General features: G+C 39.4%; 1 protein-coding gene across 1 annotated transcript in view; it reads left to right on the forward strand.

Moving 5' to 3' along the window:
- alms1 (ALMS1 centrosome and basal body associated protein) overlaps positions 1-9,861 on the forward strand; it is a 30,851-nt gene extending 20,990 nt beyond the window's left edge. The window contains exons 10-19 of the mRNA XM_088923862.1: positions 580-699; positions 1,012-1,158; positions 1,466-2,652; positions 2,940-3,054; positions 3,835-4,041; positions 4,185-4,438; positions 5,446-5,632; positions 6,187-6,247; positions 8,347-8,446; positions 9,535-9,861. Of these exons, the coding sequence (XP_088779988.1) occupies positions 580-699; positions 1,012-1,158; positions 1,466-2,652; positions 2,940-3,054; positions 3,835-4,041; positions 4,185-4,438; positions 5,446-5,632; positions 6,187-6,247; positions 8,347-8,446; positions 9,535-9,579 (2,423 nt within the window). The 3' untranslated portion in view covers positions 9,580-9,861. The remainder of the gene's footprint in view (positions 1-579; positions 700-1,011; positions 1,159-1,465; positions 2,653-2,939; positions 3,055-3,834; positions 4,042-4,184; positions 4,439-5,445; positions 5,633-6,186; positions 6,248-8,346; positions 8,447-9,534) is intronic.
- The last annotated feature ends 7,757 nt before the right edge of the window (positions 9,862-17,618 follow it).

The following is a 17,618-nucleotide window of genomic DNA, read 5'->3' on the forward strand; positions in this document are numbered from 1 at the left end:
ACCTTTACATGTTCCTTTATTCTAAGCATGCTGATGCAGCTCCCTATTTGAACGATAAGCATTACATAACATATGAGTTTGATGTGCACTCTAAACTGGACGACATTAATGATTTATGTGAACATTAATCATATGCACTCATTTCTCTTTGTATTTTATTTTTATTAAAATCCATCATTAAAGGCATTATAACATAAAGGCAACACTACCATTTATTAGTTTGCAAACGGTGTACAAAGAGGTTAGAAGAGTCACCAGCATTCTACTTTACTATCATCTCCATGCTAATGTGTTACCACCCCCATACAAATGACTGTTTTCTCTTTCACATTGTACTGCAGACATTGATGCGAGTGTGGCAGTGTAAGCTCACACTATATAAACATATAAGTAGTTCTTGTGTTTTCTAGCATAAAATCATGCTACATACTGTATGTACAAAGTATAGTTTACATGTAGAAGCTGGACAAGAAGGGATATTGCTGAACTTTTGTATTTTTGTGAACTGTATTTTAGCTGTGTAATTTGAGTAAGGGTTTTTACTTCTGTCTTGCATTTGTGATGCTCTTTGCGCTGCAGCTCAGCCTGTCCTGGTGCCGTATAAACCCCGTGGGAGCCAGAAGGTCTTTTACATCCCCCAGAGCAGGGCTCAGGTTTCCCAGACGCTCTCAGACACCACCATGGAAAGCTCCCATCCAGGTACAGGCCTTTTTGAGATGTAAATAAGCTTCATACCTCTGTGATATTTAGTGTGGTGTTAAGACCTATTTTCAGTGATAAAATTCTTCAAATGCATATCTCTTTAATCTCCTTATTTTAATGTTCCGTTTGGACCATTGGTAAGAGCATTAGTTTGTAATGTTTACTTTGAAATTTTAGACAGAAAGACTACTTAATTATTCATGCTGAGACAAGACAGGTTACATTTGAGCTGGAAGGGTTGCAAAACACATGCGGGTGCTTTTAGCAGTTTCTTACTCTAGAGACTTATTCCTTTGTGGTCTTCTACAGGTTCAGATGATGCTGTTCCACCAAAATTCACTGTTGAGATTCTGGGCGCCAGAAACAAGGAAGTAGACATTGACATCACAGCCAAGCACAAAGAGGGTATCTACAGCAAGACAGCACAGTCTAAAACTAGATGGGAAGAAAACACAGGTAGAGATAAAGCAATTTGCAAACCTTATTTCTGTACTGAAATGGAATGCTTCGTATCTGGTTACACTACGAACATGTTTTATAGATACAAGTTATAGCTTAGAAGTTTTCAAAACTAGCACATATTTTTGTTTTTCTATTCCATTTGTAATTTCTCATTTCCAGCTGTGTTTTATGTTAATGTTTTTAGACGTGTTATATCTGTGTTCCTCAATTGTAGTTCTTCAGGGTGACTTGGATGGCTTATTTTATTTTTATGTGCATGTGGAACAGTAGTAAAAACAATTTTATTTTGCTTCTACTTTAGGTTCAGACATAGCCTTTCATCGGCAACAAAGACTTACTGAATATGCCCATCAAAGTCACTCCAGACCTCCAATACATTGTTTAGAGTACCAGGGCTTTCTGGAGAAAATGAGTACTGATGAGCTTCATAGCAGATCAACAGCACAGAACAGAAGTCTTTCTTTCAGTGGAACATTTTCTAAGGGTGCTAGCCCTCCTAGTGAAGAACACAGAAGACCAGAAAGAGAATTCAGCAGGGAACACTTAGCTTTTAGCAGAAAGGACAAAGATGATAAATTTGCCTCTCTAGAACGTGAAGTTGATTACACCATGAAGGAACTACACCTCCATCAGGGGTTAGAAAGAGAAAACCTCACTTCAACCAGAGCATCATGGAATAATATCCCACAGGAGAACCCTTCTCCTCTGTTCAGGGGTAAATTGGCTACTAAGAGAAACTTGGATAACACTCTTAGGGGAGGGGATCAGGTCTCTTCTGAGCATTCCCTCCACAACAGTAAAACGTTGGATGAGCTGTGGGAGAAGTTTAAGGTGCGACAGAGCCTGGTGAAACTTAATAATCCCAGTGGGAAAGAGAGGTCCCTGCTGGAAAGGCTTGATCGCCTTTCCAGGCTCTTTCACAACCCTTGTCATCATTCATTTATTTCTGAGAGGGACACTGGCAAGGGCAGGGATAGAGACCATGGACCTCAGAAGAGGAAAAAGGAGGAAGTAATGAGAAGGCTGAGAGAAAACAGAGAAAGCCATCTCCAACAGGCATGGGGGGAGGAGTCTGTGGAGCCAAAAGAGATAACAGCACTCCAACCATCTAAAAGCCTCAAGCCTGTTAGGGACATTTCCACAGCTAGCCCCTTGAGTCGCCATCTTTACCTTGCGGAAAGAGAGCAGGTGGACTCAGTTACAAGTGATACAGTGTCTGAAAGTGATGTAGTAATCCAAACAGAGACAGGAGACAGCAGCCACACAGAAACCAGCAGCACTGTATCCACAATTGACACAGCCCGCCTCATCAGAGCCTTTGGACCTCAGAGAGTAAATGTCAACCCCAGCCTAAACAAGCTGTACAGTGCTATTGGCAAGCAGAAGGAGAGTTTGCACAAGAAGTCGGTGCCAAAGAAGAGAGCCAGCAAGAGTAAAAAACATATTGACACAGCAAGTCCATCACCGTCTAGCACAGAGGAGTCAACGGTATGTGATTGATCATTTTATTTCGTTCACAAGAATAAAAGCATGGTTGTTGTATTCTTCTCTCTGCTTTCTGTCCTGTGTTGAAGATAGCCTTCTTTTTAAATTTATTTTAAATTTCACATTTTTAAATACTTATGCTCATTTCTGGCATCCCATTCAGGGAGGAATCGTGTACTCTCTAGAGTGCTTAACACTACAGAAACCCGATGAGCCGCCGTGGCTCAAGAATGGAATTTACTTTAAGTAAGTGCAATCCTACATTTGGTCCTGTGCTTGTTTGCCTTTAGGTGATGCCTGACTCTGTATCAGCCAGCACCTGTTCAGTCCCTGTGCCCCGAGGTCCATCAGGTGTTTTCACGAACAAGAAAACTGTTAAGTTGCTCAATAAAGGAATACAGGCAGGTAAGTGTATTTATAGAAATAAAAGGATAGTACTTATCAAAGCAGGGAGAGATATTCTTTCTGCATTATCTTCATGTATTTGTTTTATAGTGTTGAAATATACGGTAAAATTAATGTGCAAGATAATTTTTCACTAGTGATAATGTTGTATACCCCTCAGCAGAACCCTGTCTACCAGGTTCATATAGGGGTGGACAAAATACAGAAACAGGAAGGGATATATTATGGAATTGGGACACCCATTGCCTTCAGAGCAGCTTCAGTCCTTCTTGAAATACTGTTATGCAAGTTTTGAGCCATTTCTGTGACTGATGTACCTGCAATTCGGGCACCAAATATTTTATCTCTTTCAAAATCTGTTAGAGCTCTCATGTCGCTCTAAAAGCTCACTTTTAAAAGTGTTGATTTTAAGACGTCTATTATAACGTAAACCTTTTTCATTGCAACTTGGTTACTTTAAAATTCAAGTCCTTTTTCGTTAGGTTTTTCCAATATTGTGTCCACCTCCAGCATGGAATACATTTGCACCTTATCGACACATTTTGACTGTAGCGTCAAAATAAAAGAAGTACCTGTTTTTGATATGCACAGAGCTATACAGTACATGAGATCATATCACAAATTTTTCAGTTCAGAGTTTACTCAGAGAAAATTTTTTACTGAGGGAGTATCCTTCCATAGTAACTTTAAAACCTATACACATTTGAAAATGCTATTGATGCGTCATTCTCGGTGTCACAGAGAACCATGTGTTGAAATGGTCATTTCCACTGTGTCCAGGTGATCTAGAGATTGTGAACAGTGGCACCAAAAAGAACACCAGAGATGTAGGCGTGACATTCCCTTCACCGGGCTCTGCCTGGGCAGAACAGACAGGAGCCTCACGCCACATGGAGGCAAGAAGAGATGAGAGGACCAGCTCAAACTCTCAGCAGTTCCTCTATGAAAAGAAGACAAAGAAAAGTAATCCACAGCGCCACCCTCAAGGTCTGTTGAATTCAGCTTTCCCACAGCAGAGCTCAAAGGAGAGAGTTTTGTGCACTCGGACCCAGGGCCCTAATGTTTTTCTTTTATTTTTCTCTGGGAGGTTAAATTTAGAGTTTCGAGAGTCTCCTCTTCTTCTTTCTCAGGCATGTCCTGGTTTGTCCCGGCGGATGAGCTGAAGTCCGAGGCCAAGAAAGAGAACCAACCCAGCTCCATGTCGGGCCCTGGCCCTGCCTGGTTCGAACCCTACACTAGGGCACAGCCCTGGAGGGAGCCCCTCCGAGAGAAGCAGGTCCAGGACGCTCCAGTCCCCAGCAGCCGGAGGAGCAGGGCGCAGCCCATCACAGAGCCTGGAGCAGGTGCCAAGTTGCCCACTTCCCTCGTGCGTATAACTCTTCAGGTTGGTGTTTGTGCTCTATCATCGTGGTACCTCCATGTAAACTAGGAACACCTGGTCTACAAGAGATTAAATCACATCAACAGAAATTAATTTAGCGTTACAATTTTATTATCCTTGGCACATTTTAGATTTAGTTTACCTACTTTCCTGTATGGCTTATTGTGTGTAACTCTATTGCTACCACTTTGTGTGGACATTATTAATAAAATGCATTTTTTCAACATCTTTTTCACTTCTAAACTACGTTTAACATTGTAAAACGTTTGAAGCTACACTTTATGACACTACAGCAAGAAAGACTAAATTACAGCAGCATAAGGGAGGGCAAGATGAATAGGTTGGTTGTTATTGGTAGCAAAGAAATACTGTAGGGAATCCAATAGAGACATTAAATGAAAAAGAAAAATCCTTCAAGGCTAACAGGATGAAATCAAGATAAAGCTGAGTGAGACTAGAAGCTCAAAGAAGATTCTGGTTTTCTTCCATCTGTGGGTTGACCAAGGTTGCTACTGATCATATGATGTAGCATCCAAGGACTCAAAAGCTCTGCTAGCGGTTGGTCTGCTGGTGCCTAGTTTGCCAATGAATGTTTGCTCTTTACTTTATACCTGAGTTTATGACTGCCGCCAGTGACATTGTAACTATAAACAGAGGCTGCAACGGGTGTAAGATTGGCTGTCACTCTTTTGTACTGTTAGGTTGTGTTTACTAAAATTCCTCTTAATACAGTTGCAGTTGTGGAGACTAGATACCCTGCACTTCACTGTGTTAGTGGATCCTGACAGCTCTACGATCTGCGTTTGTGCTGACTGCCCGGCAGGTTGAGGATGTGCTATTCGTTAGCTTAATGATGAGAAAAAGGTGTATAATATTGGGTGACATTCTCACCACAAGCAAGTGCCTGTGCCACAATATATATATGCATTTGTCTGTGCTTCGGTATCAGATGAGCCAAATCCATCTTGAACTTATAACATGGGGGGACTCTCTCTTCATTCCATACACAGGAAGCTCTTGCAATGTGCCGTCCAGACTTCATCTCTCGATCCAGAGAGCGAATGAAGAGGCTGGTGCTGCTGGCAGAGGAGAGGAGGACACAAGCTGTGTTTGACAGTGAGCGAGAGGACTTGTTTAACCAGCTGGGAACCAAAAGAGCCTGGGGAGTCGCTCACCCCAACAGGCAGCCACACGAAGGTGAGGCCCACCAGTGTCGCCTACTTTACCGAAGCATCAAAAAACTCATAAACAAAAAGGTTGCAACTGCCTGTATATATATATATTTTATTGTCAGAAATACAGGGCTTTAAAATGATAAAACGAGAGACATAAAATAACCAAAATCAGTTTGCAAGCAAATACTAAATATTAACAATAGTTATGCAATTATATACTATAGTTAGGGAACACTGTGTTGCATAATACTTGTGTTCTTGACTTCTCATGCACAGCTTCTTAAAACAATAATAATCAGGCAGCAAGCTTATTAAGACAGCCAAACTGATAAAGTACACCACACATAATGTTTACCCTATTATATAGAGATGTTTATATGTCTGTCATACTAAAGCCCTGCCTCTATAGACATTGAAAATACAAAATTCTACGTAAAATTAAGTCACAAAGCGATTTGAAAGAGCAAAATGGGAACCTGGGTCCTACTAAAAGAATCTTGCTCAGGACAAGCTAAAGATTCTAAAACAGCCGATACATTTGTGATAGTTTTTTTCAAACCTTCTTTTTTTTATTAGAACTTCATATACAAAAGAAAAGAGCCATTCCAAAGAAAGAGATGTTCATAAGATCCAAACAGTAAGTCTTCCATTTTCTTGTTTCCCTTTATGGTGTTTATTATTGTTTTTTACAATGATTCCATCAAGTTCAATTCAATTAAATTCCACTGTATTTGTCATTATACTTACACAGGGGCATAGTATAATGAAAAGTGTTTCTCATTAGTCTGTCAGGTGCACTATATATATAGAACAGCAGCCAAGACAATAGACAGTAAATACAATAACAATAACAGTATAAACAACAGTATGGTACCAGTGTGACAGTACCCATATCTGTTAAATTTATACTTAACAAGGATTAATTTTTCCAAACAAGTTCACTTTTGCTGACATTAAGAATACAATGTCTTGAGTGGTTCATATTTCTATAAGGTCATGTTTTTTTCTCACTGTTATTATTTTATCTCTGCATGCAATCTGTCAGCCTTTCTCGTAAGACAGAAATGTTAGCCTCTGGAAAGGTAGGAAGGCAGGAACTTGTTAAAAGGTAGGTTGTAAAATTCCAAGGATTCCCAGATACATGCACACATTTTACACATGTATTCAAAATATTTTTAAGTGCATCTACAGTATCTAAGTACAGCCCTGGATACTTCTGGGATTTATTTGAATAAATCAGGAAAATATAAAGTATATTGAACAAAAAGAATAATGAAAAAACATTTTGTTCTGTATTTTTTTAAATGCAAAAAAGGCATTTCTATTCTTGTTTGTAAGAATTAAAATCCTTTTTTATTAATCAATTTTTAACTTATAAGTCAGACTTATTTATAAAGTTCTGTCTGTCTTAGAGATCAGACTTTCTCACTTAGAATGAGACCAGTGCCCACAGACTGGAAAATCCCAATTTTGGACCAAGTGAGCCACATGGCCACCTCTTGTTCGTAACATTTCTCATGTTGTAAATGTAACACAAATCCACAAGAAACATAACTGAACCAGGAAACTGCAGACCACTCCTGCTACTGGATGGTTAGTGCTAAATTAGCAGAATAAATAGACAAAAATGTTATTTTAAGATAAAGAAAAGCAAGATCTTGTCTAACTTTCTAGTATTCTTCAAACAAGTAACAGTGACATTACACTAAAGCATATAACATATATTTAGATTTCCAGAAAGCTACTGTTAAGAACCATCGTGGAAAGTTGATTTTCAAAATAAAATCCAATGTAATCTATGTACACAGAGAGAGAACTGGTTAAGGAATAGGAAACAACATGTTCTCTTATGTGAGTAGTGGTGTATCGCAGGGATCTGTTCCAGGATCCCATTGCTCTTCCAGATATATCAATGATCTAGCTTCTGGTACAGTTAGTAAACTGCTGATGATTCTAAAATAAGGGGGAGTGACAAACGGAAACAGTGGCAAGGAAGTTACAAAGTCACAGACTGGGCGAACACTGAGCAAATGAAATTCATCACAGATAAGAGCAAAGTGATCCACACTGGTAGAAGGAGCATACACCGTGCACATTGCCTGGGTGCTTTGGAGAGGCGAGAAGTTACACATGAAAGAGATCTGGGTGTTTATGCTACGTTTTCTATGTCTGCATCAAGACAATGTTGGTAAGGTATTAAAATAAACAGGAGACTTGGATGTGTAACAAAATGTGTGGACTTGAAATTCATGGAAGATACAGTATGTTTAAGCACTACTGTAGTTCTGTTGGTTTTGTTCACATTACTATAATATATTGGAAAATATAGACTAAGAAAGAGTTCAAAGAACTGATCTCTGGGAAATTATAAATTGAATAAGTTGAAGGAGCAAAATCTCTTCATTCTAAAACAGATGAATATGAAAGGAGATTTGATCCAGGTAAATAAAATTCTGTCGGGTACAGATATTTTCAACCTAGGTGTCTGTTTCATGCTTGGTTGTAAAAGAAGGACAGGGGGTCACTATTGGAAACTGAAAGGGAATTAATTTGGAGAGTAGGAAACTCTTTGCTCAAAGAGTAGTAGGTATCTGGAACAGGCTCATGAAGGCCACCTTTAAGACACGGGCGAAAGTTTAAATTTGCTTAGCGACTGAGTGAACAAATGAGAACAGTGAGCAGAATGGCTCCCTCTCGTTTGCAAATCTTTCTTGTGTTCTTATATTCTTCTCTTAGGAAGTACGCTCAGCTCCCCGAGGTCCAGCAGCGCCGAGAGGAAGAGAGGAGGAGGGCAGAGTATCGGTCCTACAGACTCAAGGCAGACCTCTACAAGAGGGTAGGCTGTGACTGCTTTAAGCAGAGTGCACATGCAAATAAGCATTGCATTGCACTTGTGCATTGTGATAGATAAACTGAACTGAAATAAACTGTGCAAGAGACTTTTTAAGAAAATAATATACAATACGTTCTAGGCAGAAAACAAAATGCTTACGATAGACTTTTCCTTTAATTTAATCCAAATCTCAGTATCTGAGTGGGATTGCTTTCAATAAATGTCATGCAGTTCTTTTCAAAGGAAGATTAAGATGTAATAATTTTAAGCCTACCTTTCTGTATGGCCTTTATGCACACCAAAAGTAGCTAATAGTAGAAAAAAAAGCAGAATTGTTGCTAAATTAGTATTGTGGCAGTCTAAGAAGAAAATTGTGAGTCTCATGTACCCTCAGACAACGAGGACTTCTTTTCTGTGGTCAAAAGTCTGTTTCATGAAAAAATAACTGAATCAGCCTGGTTAACAAAAGAAAATCACCTTTGTAATCTCTCTATTGGTATCTATTAATAATAGAATGCTGTAATCTTTTAATGCACAGGTAAATAGATTCGACAACTATAAGTTGTATATAGTAAAAATATGATTCCTACCGTTAAGCGAGGGGTAAAATGTCCATTGCAGGCCTGTCTGATACAGTGTCATTCCCAACAATGTCTGTTCACCATCAGTTGATCAACTAATAAGAGCTGTTGAGGAGAAGCAGCATGTTGTTCTGTATGGATATGTTGAAAGCAGTTAAAAACGGTACGCTTGAAGAGTAGGATATTTCAAAACCAAGCAAAAAACATTCTATACTACAATCTGAACAGATCAATTAAGCCATCAGTTTGCACTGAATATTTAGAATGAAAACCAGCGGACAGTGTTTATATAAAACTATTTTTTGTAAATAAATTTTGCTGACATTAATGATTATTCGTATAAATATCAACATAGGTTTATTTAAATTAGGATTTATATTGAATAAAATAAAATAGAGCAAATACTGAACAAGAGAAAAGATAATCCTGAGATGACTAGTTTCATGAAACTTTGGGAATGACAGAAAACAGATACAGCTGCTGTATTCACAGTAGCTGTTTTTCTCACAGAAAATCACCAACCGGGTTTTGGGTCGGAAAACTCCATGGCAGTGAATATGATGAACTACCATCCAAACAGACTGGAGTGCAGTGAGCAACATGGATCTGATCATCTGGACTCGTATTGCAGGACTCAGAGGAATTTTACTTCATTTTTTACATGATGTTTTTGCTGTAGAAGTGTTTGTTTCATTAGCTTGAAAAACGTGCACTCCAATGTTCTGTAGCATACGTTTCATTTTATATGTTTTATGTTTTGTTGTGAAATATATTTTTACTAGCAGAATTTGTAACACTGGTAAAACAGAACACCTGTAAATAAAATATGTTTAGTTTGAATACCTGCATGTGGTTTGTAATTTCTAAAGGTTGAGCACATGGAGTTGTTTTAAAGAAAACAAACATTTCACATAGTGTCAAACCCCAGGCGTGGAACAAGTACCATACTTATTGTGTCAAAAGCCTGCTCTCGTCAGCTGTCAGAGGTGGGAGTAGGAGACTGCCAGCGTATTTTTCACGTTCGGGGAAGGGGTGATAGTATACAAATTCAAATTGCAAGGGCCTTTATTGGCATGACAGGTGAATTACCGTGCTGGCAAAGAAGACCAATTTACAGAATTTACAGTCACTTCTCACCTTCCTTGAGTCTGGCCAGTGGCTTGTGTGAAATCTGGAGATGTATTATTGTCTACTCAAAGGCTCAAGGATGGGGTTCATGATGGAAGATGCTATTCATAGCTACAATTCCCAGTAGGCTTCACAGGAGGCATTCCAGCAACACCGATGATTCAATTTGTGCTGCAAATGAGGGTTTTGTGCCTACAGTGCTGACAGCTTGTTCCAGAAGGACGTACAGCGCAAAAGGAAAAATCAGACAACTTCTGTTGAGATGTCTGGGTATACATCATGGAAATTCATCACTTTATCATCAAAATTCAGCATTTTAATGACTTTAATTGCCAAAGTGACTGGATGGGCTCTTCTCGTTTATAACTATTCCTATTCTCTAGATGGTTGTACTTTGTGCAGCTCATCTGTGTGGAAGATGAGCTCCATGAAGAAACCTGTGTGGGAGAGCTTTTTGAAGTGGGAAAGTTGTTGCCCTGGGGCAGTCCCACTCTCTCGACCTCAGAAGCCTGGGTCCAGCGGTACGAGTAGTCATCACGACTGAAGACTCCCTTGGTTGCAGTGGATGGCCATGACGCCTTTCTGTGCCTTGTCATGCCCTTCACTTTCCACGGAGCGTTGCAAGAGTATAGTGTCCCATCACTGTACTGGGGCATTAGGACCCACACAGACCATAGGATGAGCGCCCCCTGCTGGCCCAACTAACACCTCTTCCAGCAGCAATTTAGCTTCCCCAGGAGGTCTCCCATCCAGGTACTGGCCAGGCTCACACCTGCTGAGCTGCAGTGGGTTGCCAGTTGGGAGCTCCAGGGTAATATGGCTGCTGGCCCTAGTCTTGAAAATCCTGGGGAAATTACAGTTTTAAAATTAGTTTCTTCATATGAACACTAGGGGGAACCAGGGACTCATTTTCTGATCAGAACACTAATGCACAACTGATAAATGATTCAGGTACTGAGGTGCTTACCCTCTGAAGATTGAAATCTAGTTTTGGTCCTCAAACTTTATATTATTGACTGTTCTATTCTAACCAAGTTTTTAAACTGGAGTATGATGGAACTCTGGAGTTTGCCTTGTTTGAAAACTAATTTTTATTTAAAGGGTCTCGCAGTCCTTTATTGCGTAGCTAACTCACTACGCAGTGGTCAGCATTGCTGCCGCGCAGCGCTGGGGCCCTGGGTTTGATTCTGCACCTGGGGTGCTGTCTGTGTGGAGTCTGCATGTTCTCCCTGTCTTCAATCCTTGCTTGCCACGATAGGCTCCCGTTCCCCTGCGACGTGGTTATAAAATGGATGGATGTTCACAATTGACACTTAGCAGCAATGTTTTGCGATATAAGGCCATGGTTTACTGTTCTTGTGAATTAATGTCTTTCTTTTTGTATAAAGAGCCAAAATGCCCCGGCTTTTTGTTGATTGGGTTTTCCCTCACTTTCCCCTGCTGTGCATTATTTTCTGCACTTGTTTCATGAGGAAAAAGAGACTGGGTCTAAATGGGCAGTAGCTCCCACCAAAAGCTTCGCTACCCTTCCATGAGCTAGCAGTGTAGATTCAGCCGTGTGTTAAAGCTAAGCTAGCTGGATATCATAGCTCTTCAGAGTGTGGACTGGGACAGAGACGCAGGCTAATGCCCACACACTACAGGCTCAGCTCACGGTGGCTCAAAGGCAGAGACAGACAAAGCATCCATCCTGCCGGTTCACCACTGTTACCAATTATAGCATGAAAGCCACCCAGGTAATTAAGCCTTCGCTGAGCTTGTAGCCTGCTTTATTTCTGCAGCACACCCAGGGTGCTTCATCATTATACCTGTCAAAGACCAGCGCAGGAGAAGAGGCATGACGTGGTTAGCATGCCAATCGGCCCTGCTTTTCCACCAGGGGGCCAGAAAGGTCGTTCTGGGGTTTTGTAGTTCATTTGCCTTTAAACACAAAAAGGAAGGACAATAAAAATCAGGAAAGCCCCGATCTCAGACTTTGTAAGCAACAGTGTGAGAGGTTTGCCATTCACAAATAAAGAGGATTTTAAAATATATCCTGTATTTATTTTCCTGTATTGAATCTTACATCTTCAAAACATGCTGCACAAAACAATAAGTGCTTAGAAACATATTTCACCTTTACTTTGTAGTAGTCCGCAGTATATACTGAGTACTGAATTACAGTAGTTCCCTTATGTTGGAATTCAAAATAAATATTATATGATTTGTAATGCCTTCTTCTGCTTGGAACGTGAAACCTGCTTTCAGTAAAAAGCAAAACAAAACAGTAGAAAATGAAATGGTTAAATTTACCATTTAAGATGTAAAAAATGTAAGTTTTTGTACTTTACGTTGCACTGTATCTGGAGTTGGTAAACTACTGTATATTTTACAGATGACACTATGGACAAATGAGTGAAGAAAGCAAGCTATTTTCCAAAAGAAAATGATCCCATGTGTTGTTTGTGGATGGGTGTAGCCAGAGGATAGGGACCCTAGGGACACTTGTAAATCAGTTTCTTCAGGAGAGTGATGATAGGAGTCTGGAGATGTCTCAGGCCTTGGGGAACACACGCTGGAGATAAAACTCCGGATTAGAGGAAAACCTCAAGAAATCCATCACTTCTTAAAAATGAAACTCAAATTCGACATCATCCCAGTTCCCTTCCGAATTTATTCTGATTCCCACACAAAATCGGTGAAAAACAGGATTACCAAATTACCAAAACGTCCATGCATAATTTAGTTTTAGAAGAAGGGCCAATAAAGAAGTATGTATCTCTGTGATTGGGAAAAGTTTGTGCACTCGCTGACCTGTCCCCCCTCTGTATGGATTTGTTTTTGCAGATTCAAATTCCACTCTCAGATAAATTAGTTGTTGTAACATGATGTCAACATGATGTTAATTTGTATTTTTTGCAATATATTAATACTTGTACCATTTTTACGTCGGATATTTACATCTTTTCGACTACCCCTGACAAATGTTTCTTTTTCCCTACCTAGGATCTCATGTCTTTGTAAATCTGTCATTACTACTCAAAAACACTGTGACAGGGGAAATCACTTAAGTACAACTCCCCCAGGTAAGGCACATCATATATTTTGACCTTGAAACAGTTTTTTTTTTATTGGATATTTTATTGCGTATGCTTCTGAAAACAATTCGAGGCTGAGAGCGCTCAGCTGTCATTTACTTTGCGTCAGGTTTGCGTGGCTGGTTTCTTTAAGCACTGTTACATCCTGAGCGCCACATGAGCAGTTAGGAATAAGCACAAAACATGATTATCCTATTAGAGTGTTGCTATAGAAACGCTTCATCCGGTCAAACAAAAATCTACCGATGATTGCGAAGAATTATTCTTTTTTTAAGTTTGGCCATCTTCTCAAGCTCTTGAAAATAATGTCCTCCAAACCTTAAAATAAAATACTTATACTGTACGTCAGAGTTAGTGAATGCTTAGTTGTTAATGTCAGCGAAGGGTGAGCACAAAGCAAAGCATTTCCTGAGTGTTTTACTGGTTTGCTCTTGCTGTTGCTATCGCCGTGATTATTTTAAGACGTGCCGGTACCAGCGCGGAAATATAACTGATGGGTTTCAGCGGGAAACTTTGTTCCAGGTGGATGTTTAAAAATAGTAAACTTATTTTAAAAAGACGGGAAAACTGGGGGAACTATGTGGAAATCATGCCTCATAAAAAGTTAAAGAGATGCTCTACAGGAGGAAAAAAACATCTCCCGTTTTATCTCACCGTAAAGCACTAGAAGATGGATTCTTCTCCAGGAATGTAAACAGCAGACATTTCTTCCTCTGTGGTCTGCCAGATGAAGGATTGATATTTGAATTACTGTTGTTGCTAAAAGATAATGTTGTGTAGGTTTACAAGTGTCTTGGGCCACCATACAGTGAAACCATGAGATCAGACACAACTGTCTTTTTTTCCAAGGCAAAATATCTGCTCGAGTGTATCCTCGGTTGGGGGAGAGTTATATTAATATTTCACATTCACTGCGTGAGACATCCCCTGTGAAACACAGTAGCAGTGCTGCTGCAGTCTCCCGCTCAGTGAGGACTGAGAGAACACTGTCCTTGGAAGATCTTCTCCCGAAAAACCATGCACCTCTCTCTCCGGGTTGTTAATTAGACGCAGCATCCCAGATATTTCTTGTAAGTTATACGGCAAGATTAACAACAATTAATTCAGTATAAAACATAAACTTGAGACTTAACATGGAAATAAAATGATCTAACTCAAGAAGATCTACAGTACACAGCAGCCTTGTTAGCACACTGCTTTAACACTATGAATGTTAAAAGGAACTAGGACATTGAATTGAATAAGACAGACCTGTAGGATCCCCTGGATTTACCTCTCTGCTCTTTTCCTTTACGTTATTTAGCAGCTCTGCCCCCGGACTACAGGCTAATCTTTTTCATTTATTAGAACATCACACAGGTTACTGAAGTGAGTCGGTCTGAAAAGACAACTGAACGTTTCCATCCATCTCTCCATTCTCTAACCTCGTCTTCCTATACAGGCCTCAGGAAGGAGGCAGAGCCTATCCCAGCAGGCAACGGGCACAAGGCAAGGGACACCCTGGACGAGACGCCAGTCCATTGAGGGGCACACACAGACACAAACACACACACTCTCACACCAGGGCCAGTTTCCCCAGAAGCCAGTTAATCTACCGGTGTGTGATTGGACTGTGGAAGGAAATCAGAGCCCCCAAAGGAGACCCACAGAAACATGCAGAGAACATACAAAGTCCACGCAGACAGCAATTCTGGAATTGAATCCCGGGCTCCAGGCTGTGAGGCAGCAACACTAACTTCTGTGCCTCCATGCTGCCCATCCGCAAAAAGCCATACTCAGGATCTTGCAGCTTAAAATCAAAGTCCACTCATTTACTCATTTAATCTTTGTAGATTTCTGGAGATGTGAAACGGTACCAGGAGCAGCTTTCAGCTTCCTTTAGATATGATTTCATAATTAAAGCTTTAAAACAATAAAAAAGGCTATTTTTTGCCTTAAACTATTCAACTTTTAAAACATTATTTCTTATTAATTCATTCCATTTTCTGTATGCCAATAGGACTTCTTGTTCTTCATGTGCAGAGGACATAAAAATGAACCATATGTTTTAATTTAATTAAAACATATTAATATGCTGTACACTTCTAGCTGTATGAAGACTGTGGTTTTGGGTCTTTGTTCTGTGTAGATGAACTTTGTTGTGTAATTTCCTTTTGTACAATAAATAATACTCTAACCTTCATTTGTATGTAGCATCTCTCATATTTCAGGTGGGTAGCTGCGTCAGCATGTGTTGGCTGCAAAGGAACAAGTAATACAGTAAGTTGTATGCTGAAAAGTTATAAGCCTATTACATCTTTCATAATGGCATTCTTAGATATTTGTCGTACAGTATATACAGTATAATATACTATACTGTAAACTCCAGGAAGCGTTACGAATTCAATAAATGCATATTGGAAGCAATAGAATGTGTTGTGTTTTTAATGCCTCTCAGTATATATGAAACCCAGCTTTCTCTAAGAGTGACTGAATGGCTGTAGATTCTATAAAAAAAATGAAATATTTTTATTTCAATGGAAATTAAGTTTACTCACCCAAACCTGGTTGATTTCTCCCATCTTTCTCTGAATATGATTCAGCTTGTGATTTGAAAACTAAAACAGTGTGAAGGATACGCACTGCATTGCTGTGATCCGATGTGTTTAGCCACAGCTTGCTTCTAGTTCAGTAATGTTATACGGCTCAGTGTATATTTTTCAGTAATTAACTTCGATAATGAACTGTGAAGCACTGAGAGTTTCAATGTGGTTTCATGGGAACCTCATAAACCTCCTGAGATTTGATGAAAAGTATTGATTTTCTTTCTCACTCCTAAATTTATGAAACACAGGCTATGCATTTATTTATTCCAGACTTCAAATACCTATTCAAGATGGAATAAAGACACATTTCTTAATTCTATAAAGACATTTGTAAAAATATTGTGCATTATGCTCTAAATAATGGTTCAGTGATGGTAAATGTCCATTAAATGAAAGATAAAAGAAATTTCTATGCAGTTCAATGTTGTCAATTTTGCTCTTTTACTGTGTAATAAGGAAAATGCATTTAGTCTAATCAATTGTATAATAAAACAGAAGTGCTTAACAATCAAATTAATGTGATCCCAATAAAGAACTGCAATAGCCAGTAATCATTGACATCGGAATAGAAAAACACAGATTCAGCCAAAAGATCATTTTAAACTTTATTGGAGTTCTTAGGTCTATTGATATCAAAGGAAAAAAAACAAAAACAAAGGAATATACCGTTAGACCAATTACAAATGAGTAGGGGCCATTCTCCAGTAGCTAATGGATCCAACATGATTCAACAACGTGGCTGGTCTGCTTGTTCCAGACTCCTACAAACCTTTTATTATTCCACTGCTTGTCTGACTTTTTTTAAGCTGTATGTTCAACAACTTCAACTTGTTGTTGTTGCTGCTGTCTGTTTTTTATGTTTTTGGTGATTCCTTTAATGTCTTTGTTTGCACTTGTCCAAATGACAAATAAACTCAACCGAACGGGAGTAAGTGTCCGGAGTTCAGAACACAGATTAGCAGGGGGGCACAGGAGTTTGAGTTCCTGCTGTTAATTGATTTTGTGGATGCTCCAATAGTGTCCTCCATGTTGTCATACGAGCTCTTTGCTGACTGTGTCTCTGTACTGTAGGTGTCTCGTGGTCAGTAAGGGTGGGTGGAGGAGTGTTGACAAGGAGAGACAAGAAGATGTTGGCTCATCCCATCTTGCGAATCAGCCACCACTGTCCCTGAATTTGCCATAGCTGTGATGTGTTTCATTAGCTAAGATGATAGGTAATGATTAGGTTTCATTAGCCATGATTATAAATAGAAGAAAAGAAACTAATTTCATCTGCTTATTGCCAGGACTCTGGCTGGGACTACAGTGTGTGGAATCGGAAATACTGCATGTGAGTTAACTTTGATCTGATGTAAACACTTGCGCTGTTCAATTAACTTTAGCGCAATGACGATCAATAACTTGAAACCGTGATGTTAACAAGCAGATCTTTACAAACATCCCAGGTACGTTGTAGTACGTTAAATGTTTAAGAACATTTAGCCATTAAAAGTACAGAAGTTAAGTGCACTTCCTCATAAGGGCTGAATAAATCTATCAGTTCCTAAATCCTTGATAATGATTAAAGACCCCTGGCCGGGCCTTTGGAACAAAACACAAGATTTTATTAAGTATGATTAATAATATAACAATAATAAGGAAACAGGTTGCCTTTCCTGTAATTATGTGTGCCCTTCTGGGGCAGGCAACAGATCAAATCGACTTGTGTTAATTCAGCCCCTGGGAGTTAAAAATAGATCTCTTCTGTACTTTACAGTATGTAATGTCCGCAATAACCGTATACAAATGTATAAGTTAAAACAGC

The sequence above is a fragment of the Atractosteus spatula genome, chromosome 1, assembly GCF_055471065.1.
Source record: "Atractosteus spatula isolate fAtrSpa1 chromosome 1, fAtrSpa1.hap1, whole genome shotgun sequence".
NCBI classification, from domain to species: Eukaryota; Metazoa; Chordata; class Actinopteri; order Semionotiformes; family Lepisosteidae; genus Atractosteus; species Atractosteus spatula.